This window comes from Brienomyrus brachyistius, chromosome 3 (genome assembly GCF_023856365.1).
Source record: "Brienomyrus brachyistius isolate T26 chromosome 3, BBRACH_0.4, whole genome shotgun sequence".
Classification (NCBI taxonomy): Eukaryota; Metazoa; Chordata; class Actinopteri; order Osteoglossiformes; family Mormyridae; genus Brienomyrus; species Brienomyrus brachyistius.
This window is the reverse complement of record NC_064535.1, coordinates 5623214-5641553: the sequence shown is the minus strand read 5'-3', so window position 1 is coordinate 5641553 and position 18340 is coordinate 5623214. Positions and strand designations below refer to the sequence as shown.

The window sequence follows — 18340 nt, the reverse complement described above, 5'->3', positions numbered from 1 at the left end:
CTGACACATGGCACAATGGTTAGATTATAGTTCCAATGTCGGGAAGTTACTCGAAAAAGTAATCCGTTACAGACAGAGGAGGAAAATTTGGGTTCAAAATGTACAAAACCAGACCAAGGTTTTGTTTCAACCAAGCAGTTGAGTACTCTGTGACTGTGACCATGTCTGTGACTAAGAGTGACTATGTTTCTTTAATCATTGCGCCATGTGTCAGTGATTCACTCGCAATTCTGGCAAATTCATCATGCCAGCAGCTGAGCAGAAGCTTCAACTACCCAAGAGGAAACCGAAGTGTCCATTTGCACTTGTTTTGACGGTAAAGAAAGAAATTTGGAGGAAGAGAGTAAGAAAGGGGCCTTGTGCTTGTTGAAGAGACAAAGCAGAAGTGAAAGTAAATGATGGGGGAACAGAGATGTGTCATGTGTGAAGTTGACCCCTCACAAGGTGGAATGACAGATCCACACAGTCGTCTGTAGCAAGCAGTACAGTGCGGGTCTATCGCTCGCTCCTCATGGGTGCGAGATGTCACACTGCGCCGGTCTGTGGGGCCAGCCCCAGAGAGGTAAGTGAAGCCGACACCACGAGGAGGCGGGATCACCAGGGTGACATCACTGCTGGGTTGAAGGTCGGAGGTCATGGTCTGATAGGCAACCCCACCCATCACAGCTCAGCTTCCAGCCCAGCCCTGACGAGTAATCCATTCTGGATGGAGATGGTCTGCTGGTACAACACTGCAAGGAAACAAGGATTGGTTTCTCTCTCTCTCTCTCTCTCTCTCTCTCTCTCTCTCTCTCTCTCTTTCTTGCTCTCCTCTTGCAGTTCTCCTTATTTCTTCCCCGGAGTGGATGAGCAAGCCGTGTTCTTGTGTTGGACGTACTGCCATTGATCGCGGTTCCTCAGGGATATTGAGGCCACGCCCTGCCTTTGCGGACCACGCACAATGCGGGCAGTTGGGAGAGGCCTGGGGCTCGAGCCGCCCCCCACCCTTGACCCAGAGGGTCCATCCTACTTTAACCTGGGCCTGACTGCAGCCCACATGACATTCAATTTGCTGATCTTCGTCTTCGTCTACATCCAGCTGTGGCTGGTACTTCGTTACGGGCACAAGCGGCTCAGCTGCCAGACCGCCTTCCTGTCGCTGTGTATCCTGTGGGCCTCCCTGCGTGCCGTGCTCCTCTCCTTCTTCTTGGGAGGCTTGGAGGCGACGGCCACGCTGGGCCCATTTACCTTCTGGCTCCTGCACTGTTTCCCCACATGCCTGCAGTTCTTCACGCTCAGCCTCATGAACCTCTACTTCATCCAGGTAAGCTGGTTAGCAGGAGGGTCCCTCTGGATCACCGGGGAGACGTACATTAGCATATGGGAGTAGTTATATCAGAGGCACACTTTCTGGGCACTGTCAAGTGTGTTAAGCTTCCTTTTTGGTTTTATCTGGAGAGCGCAAGTTGGGTTGTGGTTCACGTCAAACTTAAATCAGTTAGCCATTTTGGGGGATCGTGTGTGGCTCATTGGATTAAGCTACTGTGCATGTGATCAGAATGTTGTTGGTTCGAATCCCCAAGTTGGCAGAGTGATGCCACCATTGAGCCACAGAGCAAGGTCCTTAGCCCCCACTTGCACTAGGGACTGTCTAATCCTGCTTCCTCAAAGAAAAGGAAAACGCTGGATAAAAGCATCTGATCAATAAGCATAGCAATCGTTTAGACCATATATACATATTAAGACAAGCAATACATTTTAATAAGGATTCTCCTCATTGTCTATTTACTCGGTGTATTGCTCGAAATTCTTGCAGACAGCGTCAGAATAGTCAAGAGGCAGATTTAGTTTTTAGTTTCCCTTGGACAGATCCAGGTCAGACGTTGATGGAAATCCCAGGAGGTCCAAAGTGCCACACAAATGGAGTTAAGAGAGGCCCGTCTTTGTTATTGACAGACTGAGGGCCAGAATAGCACCCAGAGCATTCCAAGCAGCTGTGAAACACGTCAGACGTCCAGTGCCCTGACCCACAAAATCACGGCATTTGCGAAGCTGAAATGAGGGCCATGTGTGGCTTCTGGGCTGACAGGGAGCTGCGGGGGGGGACGGGGGGGGGGGGGCAGGCTGCTGCCTGTTTGACATCATTATGCAAGTCTGTAAAATATGAGCATCTACCAAATGACTTTGTATGTTGCAGTTATGTGCTTTATGTTACGTCTTTGCATCATTGCTGACAAAACAGTGTCCTAAAAATGGGTGACCAGAGTGAAATAATCTGTCTGCAAGATACATCAGTTAAAAATGTTACTAAAAGTCACGCCTCAAAACTGTGTACAATGGTCAGTCACTTAACATGGAATTTTATGGTTTCCCCCAACTTGTTTTTCTGTTATTCTGAACGTCAAACTTCCTGTTTTACTCGGCATTCTGGTCAAGCTGGGAAATGTTCACAGAAAAAGGAGGAAAGGTCAGCCAACTTTAAAACAAATCGACATAAAAATGAGGGGGCTTACCCTACTTGCCAAGCCTATTTCCTCACATGCGTAAGACCAAGATGTGAACCCTGTAAAGACAGGAAGCCAAAGCGCTGAGCTCTCTCAAGTGGTCTTGGAAAGCAGAAACCTCACTGCGAGGACCAAACCAGGACACCAGAGCTCCTACAAAAACAGATCTAAATGCTATGGTCCATATAAGGCATTTATGTGGTTGAAGCATTAACACTCCCCAGTGTTAGAGCTCCCTGTTGAACCACAGGTAGTAAACATCATCATTTAACTGGTGTGCAGAACGTCAGTGGACCTGAAGGACACTGGGAGATCCCGCCCAACCAAAGCTGAAATAAAACCTGCAACCATGGAGACATCTGCTGACAACGGTACCCGAGGGGCCATCGGCTTGTAAAAACGTTTCAAAGGCCTAATGAAAGACCAAGGATGTGCAGAATACTGAGACGTTCACTGAACTGAGACCAGTGTTAATTGGATGCGTATATGCGTAAGAGGACAGTGCAACTGGAAGATGTTGAAAGAGGTGCCCAATAATGTAAAGTGTTGTGATATCTTCATCTGCACAAAGGTCAGGCTGACATCTTCTCTGTATCTACATACAACTTTAGATGTTCTGCTTGGGAATCTGTATTGACCAATGAAAAGCCAATAGCTTTCCATTCAAAAATTGCTTATCCTAAGAGTGCCCTGCTATAAAAACAAGATAAAGACCTGACAGACTGAACTCTGTGAGAGCCAGTTGCTCTGCTATGGAGTGTGGGAGTGGATGTTAGGGACCTGTACAATCGAAAATTTCCGGTCCTTGTAGTCAGCTGTTCCTTATTGCCCTTGAAATTTGTGCTGTCTCTAACAGGTGGTCTTCAAGGCAAAGTCCAAGTATGTTCCAGAGCTCCTTAAGTACAGGTAAACAGACATAGCTGCTATCGCCTCACGTACCTCCTCGAAGCTCAAGGGCTTCTTTTCTTGCTGAGACAGACAATCCTATTTTATATTCATCATCAAAAACAGACTCAGGAGGAATATCGTAATGAATACAGGGTCTGCCACCCCAGAAATGTAGAAAAAAACTGCTCTCAAGTTCTACACTTGGAGTCTAATAACTGTTACTGTTTTGATGAGGTGGTCATTCACTTCTAGACCCCTTAAGTAGTATAAAAATACTTTTTTTTATTGGATGGGCTGTCAGAACTGATTGGTTCTCTCTTCAGGCCCCCGCTGTACATGGTCATCCTATTGGCCAACCTGCTCTTCCTGGTAGTGAACCTGACCTGCACTCTGCTGATGAAGATGACGGAAACAGACCCTAAGACCACTGTGTTGGTGCGTGTGGCTGTTAACGACACCCTCTTTGTGCTCTGCGCACTCTCGCTCTCCCTGTGCCTCTGCAAACTCATCAAGATGTCCCTGGCCAGCACCTACCTGGAGTCCAAGGTTAGTCCAAAGCATCGGCTTGATTACGTTCTTGCAAAGCGCCAATATCTGCATCGATCGCAATTTCAGTGGTCTGTGTTTTTCTCCAGCGGAGCTATATAGCTGTAGGGCTGAACTTAACACCTTCTCTCCGAATGGCTGTGAAGATTAACTACCTGAGTCACACATGAAACAGATTCCACACAACAAAACCTCCAGGGTGCTACTCTACAGGTTCACCATGTCACCTGATGCACACGAGCATTTAACGATACATGCATGATTTTGCACAGGAAAAGGTCCCATTTACAAAACATCCGGCACAAGAAATAAAACAAGATCCAGAAGAAAATAGTGTAAAATATATTTTTATCGCCTACAGCATTAATTTTAATAAAACTCATTTTTTTTGTCCACTTTGCTGCTGTAACAATGCAAATTTCCCAATGTTAGGGTTATCTTCTTCTAAAGATACGCTGGAAACCAACCAGTCTCTGAACACAGAACAACACAGACAGCTGTGATGACTTTTTACTTGTTGCAAGGGCAGCCCGATCCTGACCTCGAGGTGTCAGCCTCTCAGTCGAACTCAGCCGACTTCGAAAGAGGAACTCCCCTTGCAGTATCTTTTATTGGGGTACACAAACAGGATATGCAAATAACATTCAACATTGTTTATCACCATGTATGGGGTGGAAATATTCAAGCGACAGTTCTTAAGTAGTGTTATCGCTAAATTAAGATCAAGCTGCTGCAGGGTGTTATTTCAAAGAAATGGCATCTAGCAAAATGACAATAAAAAAAGTACATATTTCTCTAACACCCAACTGTGGGAGTAATAAAACATAAATAATGATATAGTAATAATTAGAAAATAATAATAAAGCAATTAATAAATAATATCTTATCTTTATGTTTGTTTACCAACCAACAACATAGCTTAGCAATACTGTGTTCAGTGGTTGGTACACATACGTGACTTTCGTAAAACCCTTTCATAAAACCTTGCCTGCCTGTTAATAGAGCAAGCAGATGTGGACGGAAATCAGTGTGATGATTCTGCTGGCGTTTGCAAGGCTCCCTCTTCCCACTTCTCATTTCCTCTGCCAGGGAACGTCAGTCTGTCAGGTGACCATAATAGCAGGGACCGTGGTCGTTTTGTACTCCTCGCGGGCCTGCTACAACCTGGCAACCCTGGCACTCTCCAGTGTCGAAAGCATCAGCTTCCCCGACTCTGACTGGTACAATGTATCTAACCAGGTAATAAGTACGACACCATTTTTCTCAAGTACTTTTGAACCTTCTGACGCGTTTTATGGCGATTTCAGTCACATTATTTCTCTCTTTCTCCTTTGGCTGGTTCATCATGCCTCTAGTGCACGTGAGAAATGTTGAATTGGATGTTAAAATAGGTGGGAGCAAGGTGGCGATGCGATTAAGGACACAGACACCTAATGCAAAGGTTAACATCACAAGAGAAGCTGTACCATTATATGCCCGAACACACCTCAGACTTTAAATTAAGTACATAAATAACTGGTGGCCAGTTTTGCAAAACATTTTCTTTCAGTTCTGAAACAGATTCGTATGCCTAAATGTAAAATGTAGTCAGAGTGACTAAAAAGTGAGATGGAGTGTTCAGAGGGTCTGTTGGTCTGTCATGTCTCGCCGTCCTCCAGGAGAACCTGCAGACCACTTTCGGGGACAAGGGATACATCGTGTTTGGGGTGATTCGGTTTGCGTGGGAGCTGCTCCCCATATCCCTGATGGTCTTTTTCTTCCGAGTGCGGCGGCCAGCACAGGAGAGGGTGAGCAACTGGCGTGGGAAAGGGTGGGGAGTCGAGTGTGGCGAGAGAAGGTGAACGAGAAGATGTTAGGTACAACAACCAGACACACTACAACCTGCCCTGTCAGTTATATTACAACTTATCTATTACAGAGAAGTTACATTCTCTGATATCGATGTCACATATTCAACACAACGCCACTTGTCAGTTATAATAAGGCCTGCTAATTACGTACAATGTCATAATGCCCCTCATTCCAGTACTTGTGTGGACCTTGTTCCGCTTGTGCTCTTCAGAGTGGGTCTAGTCTTCCCGGACATGGTTTTTCCTCCAGAGCGTATTTTTTTGACAACCCGCGGAGATACGACAGCGAGGACAACCTGCTGTGGAACACCTTCCCTCACAATGTCCAGGCCAGGTAACCACAGCCCCATCACCCCCAGGCATGGTGAAGTGCAGGAGCCAGGTGGCCCCCATTTGCCGAGGCACTGGACCACTGGCATCCCGTCGATTCACACAGAGTAGCGGAGGGCGGGTCGGTTAGGGACAGGACACGCTAGATCCAGGAACTGGATAATCCCAATTCCCTCAAATCGAGCAATTGAACAGACTTGTAGAGTATAATTACAGGCAGCTCTCGACTCACATAAAACCAGCTAATATAATTCTGGACTTACGTAAAAAATACCCAAAATATGCAGCAGTCAGGCTAGGATAATGATATAAGGCGACATATGGCTATGAGTAAATTTACTGTGAAAATATAATATCTAAACTTTATCTTTTCATTGATTTAATATTAGTACATACAGGGACAGATTATGGGTTGTGTGGCCCCTGGGCAAAATGTTCGCGAGGGCCCCCCACCACCACCAGCACCACCACCACAATCACCACAATTAAAGGGCCCTTGGCAGCCAAACGCCCTCCCTATAGGGTCAGGGGCCCTTGTAGGCAGAGGATCAAAGAATGTAGGCCCTTTAAAATAGACAAACGAAAATACATTGTTGATAAGCGTTGCAAATTGTTTTGGGCTAGGGGCTCCATGGGCCCCCTGCACCCCAAGGGCCCCTGGGCAGCGGCCTCGCTGGCCCGGTCCGTAATCCGTCCCTGAGTACATATTAGTAGTATATTTTTAGTTTATGTTATTTGTACTACAAGGTGTCTTGAATGGAATGGGGGGGTATATCTGACTTACATAAAATCTGACTTGCGTAAGTCACATCAGGCGAGAGCTTCCTGTAAATTGTGAAGGTGAATAATTTCTGCCAGTGCCTGTAATAATAATAATAATTAATAATTGACACTTTATTGATCCCTGTGTTTTGAAGTAGACAGTGAAGCCATGTGACAGCTTTGTTACAGGTTATGACCGGAGCGGCCTCAACGTCAGCTTCAAAAACTACTTTGGCGACGAGGGTCTGCGTTCATGCACTGCACAGGGGGCGCTAAATCCTTACTGATACGCCTACAGCAACAGCGCAGCCCTGCACCGACGCCTGTCACCCCTCTGACCCCGACGGCAGCTCCGCCTCCAGCTATGCCTCAGGCCAAACCCACCGCACCAAGACGTGTGGTCTCCATGTCCTTCTTAGTGCTTTGGCTTCTCCTTGGTGAGATTTGGTGAACGTCAATAGCCTCTGTCGTAGTGGGATGGGTGACCATGTGCTGTTGCTTAACTGAGTTTGGGTTAATGCTCATGTCTGGAATGTTGTATCACTACAACAAGTATCACTAAATATAAATAATGTTTCCTCGTTGGTTTGATGACGCACACCCAAGACCTTGACCAGGTCTAATAAGGTTCCTGAACACAGTGACCTGACAATAGGCTAAGTGTGGCCTACAGAGAAGCTGGTGATTTTGAACCTGGCTGTGACGTACATGACCATCCTGCAGAGCTGAGTGGTTCATAGATGAGAAGATGCTGCACCAATAACTGTGTCAGCACATATAGGACTCGCTAGCAAGAAGATGCAATGAAAAACACCTGAACTAAATATTGAATTTGAATACTGCAGATGTATATATGATAGTTAATAATATATTGTAAAATTTTGCATATCGTGGTTATTAAAAAGTTATATAAATCCAGACTCGCCACGTATTAGAATGTTGGTGTGGGTGGAGAGGGCACAGAGAACAAGTGCTGTTATAGGAGGTTTCAAATTTAGCGGGAATAAATGACCGTTGGTAATGTTGTGGCAAGTAAAACATCTTAATCCTTTATAAGGTGCTGCTCCTAACCGCTTTGCCGAAACTCACCTGTATGCTTGCATCGGTGCTCCCCCTAGTGGCGGACTTGTGCCACGTAACAAACTGCAGTATGAGGAACATAAATGGGTCAGCTTGTAAATATATTTAGAACCCACATAAAACGTGTTTCTATTAAAATAAGTGCACAAATGATATGTAATCGTATGAAATGTGACCATAAGAGCAAATGAAATGTGGACACGGTATTTACACGAATTAGTGCATTAGTACCTACACTGTTACTATGAATTTCACAGAGCAATTTTAAAGAATTTATTTTAGAATTGTTAGACATCCAAATAAGTCCAAACAATAATAAATAAAATCGAAATTCTTGTAACCTGTGCTAATAACCTGCATATCCCTGTTTCCCATTGCCAGCTGTGATGTTATGTCTTTGCTAAACTCTTTGGGGCAAAATGTACAAAATGACATATACAGTATAAAAGAATATTGAAAGTGAAATGTTTTCGCAAGCTATTGTTCTTGGTCCAAACCGTTTCATGTTACATTTAACCAGAATCTAATCATATATAATAATATTCCACCTTCTGTGCGATATAAAAAACAGTTTGCGAAATCGTCTAGCCTTCGACTCGAACACTGGACTATCAGCCTATACTTGCAAATAAAAGTGTCCCTCCGGTGATTAGAACATTAAAAAAAACCTATATTCACAATGGAAAATATTGTAATTGTCTCCTTACTTGCGGGGGCAAACATTTGTGATGCCTGTGACGCGCACAGACTTTTACATGTATTGTACATGTATTGTACATTCTACATGTATTCTACACTTTGGGAGCAGTGTGTGGCTCTGTGGGCGAAGCCTGTGTGCCTGTAATCAGAAGGTCGCAGGTTCAAACCCCGCCTCAGACTGTGGGTCCTTGAGCAAGGCCCTTAACTCCCAGCTCCCTGGGCGCCGCTACGGGTGGCAGCCCTTCGCAGACAACTTCCTCTATAAAAAAAGAGCAAGTTGTGGGAGGCGTAAAGACAATTTCCCTACGGGGACAATAAAAGTATCGATTATTATTGCCAGCCGGTGGGTCCCGTGGAGTGGAGAAGGGGTTCCTCTTGGGAATATTTTGCGCGGGGGGTGTTCAATACTTCAGACCAAAGGCCGGATGCTGAGGCACCCCGCCCCAGAATACGACCCTGCTGTTGACTGCCCTCGGTGGATGGCTGTACCCTGTAATCCCAATCCTTCGGCCAATATTGCTCATGTGAATCAGACCAGTTTTCCTTCACGTTGGCTGACTACGGCTTTCGGCCAAAAAGTACTTCAGGAAATAAGCCCAAGATTCCGATTAAGATAAGTCCTAATTGACAAGATATTCTTTCATTACTCTCGGTCACTCGGTCATATCCAAATAAATTCTTGTTTTCGGCAGAAACTGGGCGGAACAGCACAGAAACATCGCGTTTGTGCAAAGCGCCTGTTAGGCCACTAGATGGGAGTGGATACTAAAGTACACCAATACCGACCATCCGCAGAACGAGCAGTACAGCAGCGATTTAAGCGCTGTTTAAACCAAGGTGAATCAAAGATTTTGATAACATGGCACTTACTGAAGTGGCCATAACCATTCATGCTATTTCAGTAAAGACAAGCAGCTTTCAAGTTTGCTTTGAGAACATAGTAATGAGGTTATGACCGCAGCACCTGTCCACCAGACCACAAACACCAGCAGGGGTCGCTGATGAGCAGGCCAAAACACAGGCATTTTTAACCTACCGAGTAATTTTCTGTGCCAAACTTCAAGAGACTAAAGCTACGCTAACACAAAGGTCCCGTTCGATGTGACTGCTCTATTCTGGTGGATCAAAGAAGAGAGCAAGAGGGTGATAAAATATGGAATGATCAGCATATTCAACATCTGTTTGGCAAACTTGCCTTTTTATTTCAAATACAGAACTGCTAAGACAGGTTAAAAGATGTCAGATTCGGCTTAAGACAATGGTGAGTATGTAGTTCTGCAACAACAAACATTGTAGTATTAGGGCGGCAGCTTCGGGTCGCCATGGTTACAGCAGCGTGCTGTGTTGCTTAGCAACAGTTTCAAGTCAGTAAGTGAAAAACAGGCCAATGCAAAGCAGAGCTACATTACCCTCACAGAGGAAAAAAAAAAACACTGAATTGAAGTGACAGAAGAGATGGAAAATAATTAGAGTCAACGTATGTTCAGGCCTTTTCTTAACACTTCTTAGCAGTGCTCGTTTTTTCATAAAGAGCGTCAGCATCATCTTCACACATCGACAAAGTGTACCTTCCGTTAAAAGTTTAACGGGAAACCGAAGACACTGCCGAACCCACCGACATGGCGGCAGTAATCACGCTCTTTTCGCTGGCGACAAATTTAACATTTCGCTTTTCTTGCCTCAAGTGACTATTATACTTTTTTTTTTAAATAACTGAATTCTTCACATGAAAGCCGAAAGAAAAAACAGGTAGAAAACGGGAGTTTCTCGCGGCTCGATGATGCCGCGTTCCGCGGCAGCAGATTTGGCTGCGCTCTGCAGGAGAGCGGAGAAAAAGTTGAGGCGAGATGCCCCCCCATTTTCAAATTGGGGCCCCCTTTCTCCATCCTCCTTCCCGTTTCCCTCGGTGCCGACGGCTTGGGCGCCCTAGTCGCTGGGCTCTGAGGGTTTCAGCTCCACCTTCACGCCTTTTTCTCCTGCACCTGGGCCAGAGAGAAACCAGAGAACGGGAATTAGAAAAGGCAGGAGGTGTGATACACGCGTGTCAGCACACGCGGCACCTCCATCAGACACCAAGACGTTGCCCTTGGGACTCATCCGGCCCAGCAGCGTCTGACAGGAGACACCGGGACCCTGATTTCAGACCTGAAGACATAACTTAAGGCGAATCCCCTTCTAAAGGCCAAGGTGTGTGCAGATCCGGGGCACTGGAGGGGAAACCTTGGGAGATTCAGGGGACCCGGAACTTTACTGGGGCCCTTGGATGCCTAAAATTATATGTAAAACTGGGCAAGAGGGGCCCAAGGTGACTTTGTGATGGGGACCCAGAATTATGGTCCTGGTACAAGGGTTGTAATTCCTATATCACCTCGTATGGCTGCCATCTGCCGACTGCAGCTGTGGTACAAGAATTTCGATCTGTTCCTCCGAGACACGTGACAGCACAACTTGAACTTTGAAGTGGGATACCTGTCAAGTACTTCTCCTTAGCTCGCGCCCGCTCCTCGGCGTCAAAATACCACACCGTTATGGCGTACCTGTACGAGGAGAGGAGAGGAGAGAGAGGAGAGGAGAGGAGAGGAGAGAGAGGAGAGGAGAGGAGAGGAGAGGAGAGAGTGAGCCCTTCAGCTCGGTGCAGGGTTATCGTCATTAATTTTCCATAAATGGACATACAATAAGATATGAAAGCAAAATAACTAAACGAAAGCTATGAATATTACTCCTAAAACGAAGTGAAATAAAACAAATACTTTGTTGCAGTTTATTTACTACTATTTAGTTATAGCGATGATTTGTTCATCTTACCTCCTTGTTGCAAACCATTCAAACAAAACTTAACCCTGTATACTGCCTTTCGAAAACCATAATACTTGTAACATGTTTTTCCCATTTTGAGGGTACGGGTTCATAATGTGAACTGCGTATTCATGAAGGATTCTCTACAACTTTCAGTCTATCCTTAGAAATAAAGTTATTAAACCGAAATATGTATATAAACTAAACAGAAATACATCAGTGAAATAAAAATGAATACGACGCAAGTCCATCAAAACTGGATTTCAAATGGAATTAGAAAATATGAGAAGAAAAACTAAATAAAAAAAAAGTTCCACCGGCTCAGACTGGTACAAAGGTGGGTGAAAAGTGAGGGGGGGGGGGGGGGGGGGGGGACCAGTCACCAGAAAAGCAAATGAACACGAGAATTAGATCCAGCCTGACCAAGACCTGCTGCTGTATAAGCAGTTATATAAAATGCATGGATGTGCTGGGCGTTAACGTCTATCTATGATAACTTACAGAAATTTCCTGATGACAGTATAAGGATGTAGATCCTAATTATAGGATCTAAGCATGCTGTCACACACAGTACCACCCTTGGCAGGCATGTGGCGCTGTAAGCCTCAGCCTTATCGGCAGGGGAAGCTCTGAGGGTTGTGTGGGGAGTGGGTGGGGGCTCACCTGATTGCGTACGCAGGCTGCACTTCATGGGGGTTCCGCCGGTCCGACCAGAAAAACAGCAGCCGGTCAAACTTGGGCTCGATGTCGGCGAACTGCGCTTTGCCCTCCGGGAAGATGCGCAGGAGGCCGCCGTGCTCCTGCCGTAACCAGGGAAACGGGAGGAGAGGAGCGGTTAGCACATGCTGAAAACACACGGAGAAAGACGGCGCTCGGCTGTGCGGGGCTGTCCCTGCGGTTTGTTTTCCCAGGCCCAAGGCTGGAACGGGCGCAAAATTCCTGCCCCTTCGGACAGCGAGGAAGTCGACCCCCCCACCATTTTGCAGGAGAACAAACAAGCACGTCCACACCTCTGCATCGGACAGGATGCCAGCTTAGTGGCTGCGATTCGGCCCCCGGCCTCCTGGCTCCTGTCAGCCCAGGGGTACCAGATACATTGTTGGCATTTGAATGAAGGGCAGGGGCTGAACAATTAGGGGATATGAGGGGGTGGTCTGAGATGGTGGAGGGGGGGGCGGGGGGCAGGGTGGCAGCACGGTATCATGGCACAGGATTTGGAGATCAGCAGAACGCTGCTCCGGCTCGCTAGTGACTCTGATCGGCCAAATCGACCAAACAGCCCGGTGACCTGAACACCCAGGATGCAGGAACTACAGGACATCACTACCCTTCAGGCAATACAATCCGCTCCCTGTTAACGTTACATGGTACCGAAAAGCCCTGGTGATTATTATACATATACGCCATACAATCGCGATGTGATACTGCGCAGCCCTGGTTAAGACCCTCTGTCCAAGAGCCAGTTTATGTTAAGTGGTTTTCTGGGCTCCAGGGAAGGCGGGGGGGGGGGGGGGGTGACAGTTACCTTATAAAGGTCATTATTACCGAATACAATTATGACAAAACGAGGGTTTAGGACCCCAAGCAGATGGAAGGAGAGCTGAACCTTAAGCGGTGAGTCACAATGCATTTCAAGATGAATACTGTAAAATTTCAGAAAAGGACATTTTTAAATGATACTATTTTATAACCACCCAACATCAGCCCCATGAAAAATGAGAGGTGAGGAGCAGAGAAGCAGCACAGGACCATTGTAGAACCCCATTGTAGAATCCGGGCTGTAAGTAACCAAGCAACCGCATTCTAGTGCGGAGAGCAGCCCGAACCGGAGACGGCGGGGGGGGGGGGGGGGGGGACATCAGCGGACGCCAGCAAACAGGCAAATGTTTGTTTCTTCTCACTTTAGCCTAAGCGGTGAAACACACTGACAGACTAACCCTAACCTTAAACCTAACCCTAACCCTAAACCTACCTATCTGTGGAGGTAAAAAAGAAAAACATCCAGTAGCTTGTTTTAAACCAGCTGACAGATAAAGATCTTTTACGGGTGAAGGGGAGCGACGTCAAAAGTGAATCGCATCCACACTTCAAGCCACAATCCATTTCCTGCAGGTTCACATCCTTACAGGCAGAGCAGCGTATGGACTGGTTTGGTGAGGGAAACTGGGAGGAAGCGGCTGAACTAGGCTGTCGTTTTAAACCTTTTCCTGCAGAAGACGCGGTCGGGGCTCCAGCTCCAACAATATCAGGAATCCCGAGGCAGAATCCCGAAGTTTACAGAATATTCTAGAAGAAATTAAAATCCTCAGACTGCTACTATATGTGTTATATAACAACATGCTCTCTCTTATGAACGTCTCTATTACCCCGCCCCCCTAGACTGCATCAAAGTAGGACATTTCCCCATATTTCTTAGCGGACTAGATGAGTCATGACCTTGGCAGATGCCGTGCCGTGATTCTGAAACTAAAGCAGGGCACATGGCAGTCAGCTGCCCAGCCAAACGCTCACTTCCTATAACGGCTCTTTCTGCTGGCTATCAGTGTTGAACCTATTTGTTGTTTGATCGCCGCCCTTACAGCCCCGGGCCCCGCCCTGAATGTTCCGCTGATATTACACACACATAAAAACACATGAAGGAAACCTCGGGGCAGGAAATTTGCCTTCTCGTATTGTAAGTGGTGCAAGAGAAGCCAAAGAGGGCCAAGAGTGAGTAGGAGGAACTCCAGCACCTGTGAAAGTCCACACCACGAACGCCAGTCACTTACCTTAGCATCCCAGTTTCTATTCAGGTAATATATACAGGTCACGCATCTCCCATCGCCGTTCGGGTTATCCACGTGACGCACGTACCCCAGTCCGTTGCCAGGGTAACACGCCACCATCGCCTGGAACACACATCGAGAGCGGGGATTTATGTCGGCAAACCCATAAACAGCGGTTCAGTAAAGCTTTTTCCTTCGCGAAAAACGACGCGCAAATGCATTTTCAGAATTAGCTGCAGAGCGCTGTGACTCACGGCTGTAACTGGGCCCTGAAGGTGGAATTAACGGCACGGCACTACAGAGATGTAGTACCACCAAAGCAGGGAACGCGTCATGACCCCAGCAGAAACAGCTCCCTTTAATGAGAAGCACCGGGTCGGGTTCTGTGAACAGGATCTTTTTATATCATTAACCTGCTAATCCAGAGCACAACATCTACGCTCTCCCAGCCTTCAGAGCCAGATTCCCTTTCATACACTTCAATTCAGCCTTCAGTTGCCGTCAAGACGCTCAAAGAAATAAGCACCAGCCTGGCAAAATGCTACCGGATTCTTTATTGTCTGAGAAACAGGATACAGACTAAGTTAAATAACAAGAGATCTAACACTTAAGGCTGTTTTCTCCCTCCGCTGCCCTTCTCACTTGTCGTCAGTGAAATTTCAGCTCTCAACAGAGTTCAATCAAGGCCAACAAGCATGTTGATGACAGCGCCCTGAGAGGGCTAATCAGAAAATGACAAACTTGTCGAGGAGAGGTGTTTTGAGGAAGATGGTGCACAGACTACCTCCTCGTCAACAGCGAAACCACAGAAATGACCGCAAACAACCTACTGCAGTCAATCATCAGCCAATAATCACCAGACTCTTTCAAATTCACTGAATACAAATTAGTTCAAAATGGGACATAAACTCCAATTATGTCATCAAGAAGACATCAAAGCCCATCAGATCTCTTCCTCTACACCGGATGGATTGCAAGGCCATTAAGAATAATCTCTCAGATCCTCATTAACTTCGCCTTTTCTTCCCCTCTGGGATCTAAAGTGCACTGTTACCTGCATTTGTTACAGTTAGTACACCGGTGACAATTTCCGGAATGACGGCCCTCCATCCACACCTGCAGCTGCAGGCCATACACATCCGACAGATGTGTTTTTAAGCCATGCTGTTAATGTCTGACCACTTGCACACCAGGTCCTTTTCCTATCTGCTGTCGTCCCAAGCTGGATCGGATCCAAACATTACCAATCCGCTCGTGGTTAGTACATCCAGAATCGGCAATGTGTGCTCTCTGCATCCAGCATGCATCTGAATTTGATACAGTCGAACCTCGTTACTACGTACCCCGGATACAACGTTTTCACCTTTTCAACGTACAGGTTTCTAATTCCCGTTTTTAGCCTATGTATTATTCCAATAGCAGCCATTGTTTACAGCGTACACCCTTACAGCGTAAACTTCGATACAACATCCAAATTTCTAGAGAAAATACGAAAACTACCCATCGTTACAACGTACAGCGCTCTCCCCGCCCACCACAACTTGTGTCGTTACATCTACCTATATCTACCTGATCTTCGCCCGACAATGCACATTTGTCTATGCGTTGCTTGGCGTTAAATGAGTTGCCTTGACCGATCGATACTGGACTGCGTAGTAATGGCTTGTTAAGTGTTGTGTGCGTATTCTTTGTTTATTAAACCTTGTGAAATACCGGTCATGCCGGTAATTGTGAATTCAGAATAATAATGGAAGTAAAGGATTTTATAATTTAATTTGACCAATATTTCATTCATATTTTCAGGCCAAATGCCAATTTGGATGCGAATGTTTATTTTAAAAATCCATTTTGACCAGCCGTTATGTATTTTCGTTGCCGGTTATCGCCGGCCAGCACTAAGTAATCGTGAGTAATTTAAGGAAAATTTCAAGGATCCAAATGAGCTTTGTCGAATTATTTGACAAGTAATAATGTGTCCGTTTGTTTTGTAGTCAATTTAAGGGTCTGTTCTATTAAGTTTTATCATTTACATGGATATTTCGTGAGTTCTTTCATCCATCTTGCACTAAGTGGTTACAACGTTCTATGCTTATAACGTACATGTTTTTGATATCCCGTAGCACGTAGAAACGAGGTACAACTGTACCAAAGTGGTTGTTGAACCATTGTTTAAACATTCTAGAAGCCCCTGGCACAGGCTGGCTAAACTGTCAGACGATGCCCTCACCCACCCCCACTCCGCCAATAATGCACTCTGCCAACTGGCACCTCCATCTCCAACCCCCCCCCCCCCCCAACTTCCGATTCTAAAGAACCTGTTCCTTGTGTGGCACACTCGGTAGAATCCCAGCTTCCGATATCTACACCGCAGTCTGTGATATTTTACTGCCCTACTGATACTTTAATCGCCAAATTTCCAACCAGGACTGATTAGTATGATGTAAGAACCAGTTAGGGAGAGGGGTCAGAGGTCAGCTATCACGACTGGAGTGTAATAGTATGGCAGACTGGGGAATAATATACTGTAAGTTTAAGGTCAAGGAAATTAAGGAAATTATAAGGAGATACATTATTGATTCATGCACACAAACGCTCACACAAAAGCAGCTTATATTCCTGTCCTTGTGGGGGACTCTCCATTCGTGTCTAGGGTATAACAGTCATCCTACCTAAGATAACCCTAACCCCTACCCAGCCCGAACCTTAAACATAAATAAGCAAATAAAATACAAGATTTTTGGCATTTTTACTTTTTTTCACGTCATTCACAGATTTCATGAAATTGAGGGGTTTGTCGTGGGGACCTGAAAAACGTCCCCAAGAGCTTAAAATGTAACAGGTTTTACCGCATTGTGGACATACTTGGTGCCCACAACATGGTAAATACAAACTCTGTCTCTCTCTCTCTCCCACACACACAAAATCCCTCACTAATACATCTTAAGAGCATCAGCTGGCAGAGTGCCATGTCATGCCACCGTGTGAGTCTTGCACCCCTGAAGAGTGTGGATGTCTCTAGAAACTGTCACGTCCCAGGGGGCGCCAGAGAGCAAGGAAGGGGCATCTGACCTAGACGTCCTAAAGAAGCTGACATGGTCCAATAAGGGAAAGAATCAAATGATTAACCCCACTTAGCACTGTCTTTAAAAAAAATCTGGGAGATGATCAGTTTAACTGTTAATTAACTTCAAATATTAAACTTGCAAACCTAACTTAACAAAAGGTTTTTATTGCATTCAAGGCCCAACTTGTTAAAACTGACATCCCCTAACCCCTATTGTTTTATCCTACCATAGCAATCAGTGCATTTTATGCTGGCGTCTGATCCGGGGTGGTCCATTCTGATTGGGGGGGGGCTCAGCCTGGATTGACGTGAAAGAATGCGGGGCTGGTGTCTGGCCCCCACGCAGCTCCAGGTATTCGCTGACGGACAGGCTGGGGCGGCTCGGCAGGCCTGAGATATGCAGATTGGGGCCCTGATTGTGTGGGCGGAGCCTAACTCCAGCATGGGCGGGGCCTGTGGAAAAAGCCTTTATTTTAATGTATCCTTATTGGCGCCCGCTGAGGGACTCCTGCAAATAAGCTTGCTTAGTCAAGACAGCGTCCCACAGCACTGAATGACTCAGCCTTTAGAATAAGATTGGGGGGGGCGGGGGTTGTTTCTGGTCAGATCAATCACTCAGCGATAAAACATAAATAAAAATTCTCCTTCTGGAAAACTGATGAATTCAGAAGTCGACCACAACAGCAGAGATTTGCTTGTATATCAGATACATTCAGAATTACCCGAAAACTGCGCTCATAGCCAACACCCCAGATTTCTTTTAAATAACACAGGAACTAAAAGAAAGCATTTAAAGCCCGTCGCATTTCTTGGAACAATGTCAGACTGTAGAGATAATTAATCTCGGAATACAGCCGCAGAAAAACCCAAACAAAAGGCTACGCCTGGAAGTCAATGTGCTCAGCCCAGCCAACTGTATTTACAGTACAACTCTAGCGTGCCACTATGCTTCCCTAAACTCTCCAGGTACTTATCAAAGAATTAGGAGGGAAACACCCAGAAAACAACTTCTTAAAGGGGCCGACACACACATTCACTGTACGTCCGTTAGCTTCTGTTGCGTCTGGGTCACACAGC

At 46.0% G+C, this 18340-nt stretch overlaps 2 protein-coding genes across 4 annotated transcripts; one reads left to right on the top strand and one right to left on the bottom strand.

Moving 5' to 3' along the window:
- Positions 1 to 241: 241 nt before the first annotated feature.
- Positions 242 to 8404, top strand: LOC125738751 (G protein-coupled receptor 137Ba-like). 3 transcript variants are annotated; one of them, XM_049008030.1, is made up of 8 exons: positions 242 to 562; positions 667 to 1303; positions 3340 to 3389; positions 3695 to 3917; positions 5007 to 5156; positions 5576 to 5704; positions 5980 to 6101; positions 7049 to 8404. In XM_049008030.1, the coding sequence occupies exons 2-8, from the start codon at positions 941 to 943 to the stop codon at positions 7053 to 7055; spliced, it is 1044 nt and encodes a 347-aa protein (XP_048863987.1). In that variant the 5' UTR covers positions 242 to 562; positions 667 to 940; the 3' UTR covers positions 7056 to 8404. The 3 variants fall into 3 exon arrangements, with proteins under 3 accessions (XP_048863987.1, XP_048863986.1, XP_048863985.1); XM_049008029.1 differs by having other exon boundaries at positions 243 to 562; positions 820 to 1303; positions 7038 to 8404; XM_049008028.1 differs by having other exon boundaries at positions 243 to 562; positions 7038 to 8404.
- A 1404-nt stretch (positions 8405 to 9808) lies between these two features.
- On the bottom strand, positions 9809 to 18334 carry LOC125738752 (egl nine homolog 1-like). Its single transcript, XM_049008031.1, has 5 exons — positions 17491 to 18334; positions 14203 to 14322; positions 12098 to 12234; positions 11108 to 11175; positions 9809 to 10620 (listed from the first exon to the last, which is right to left on the bottom strand). The coding sequence occupies exons 1-5, from the start codon at positions 17491 to 17493 to the stop codon at positions 10565 to 10567; spliced, it is 384 nt and encodes a 127-aa protein (XP_048863988.1). The 5' UTR covers positions 17494 to 18334; the 3' UTR covers positions 9809 to 10564.
- Between the last annotated feature and the right edge of the window lie 6 nt (positions 18335 to 18340).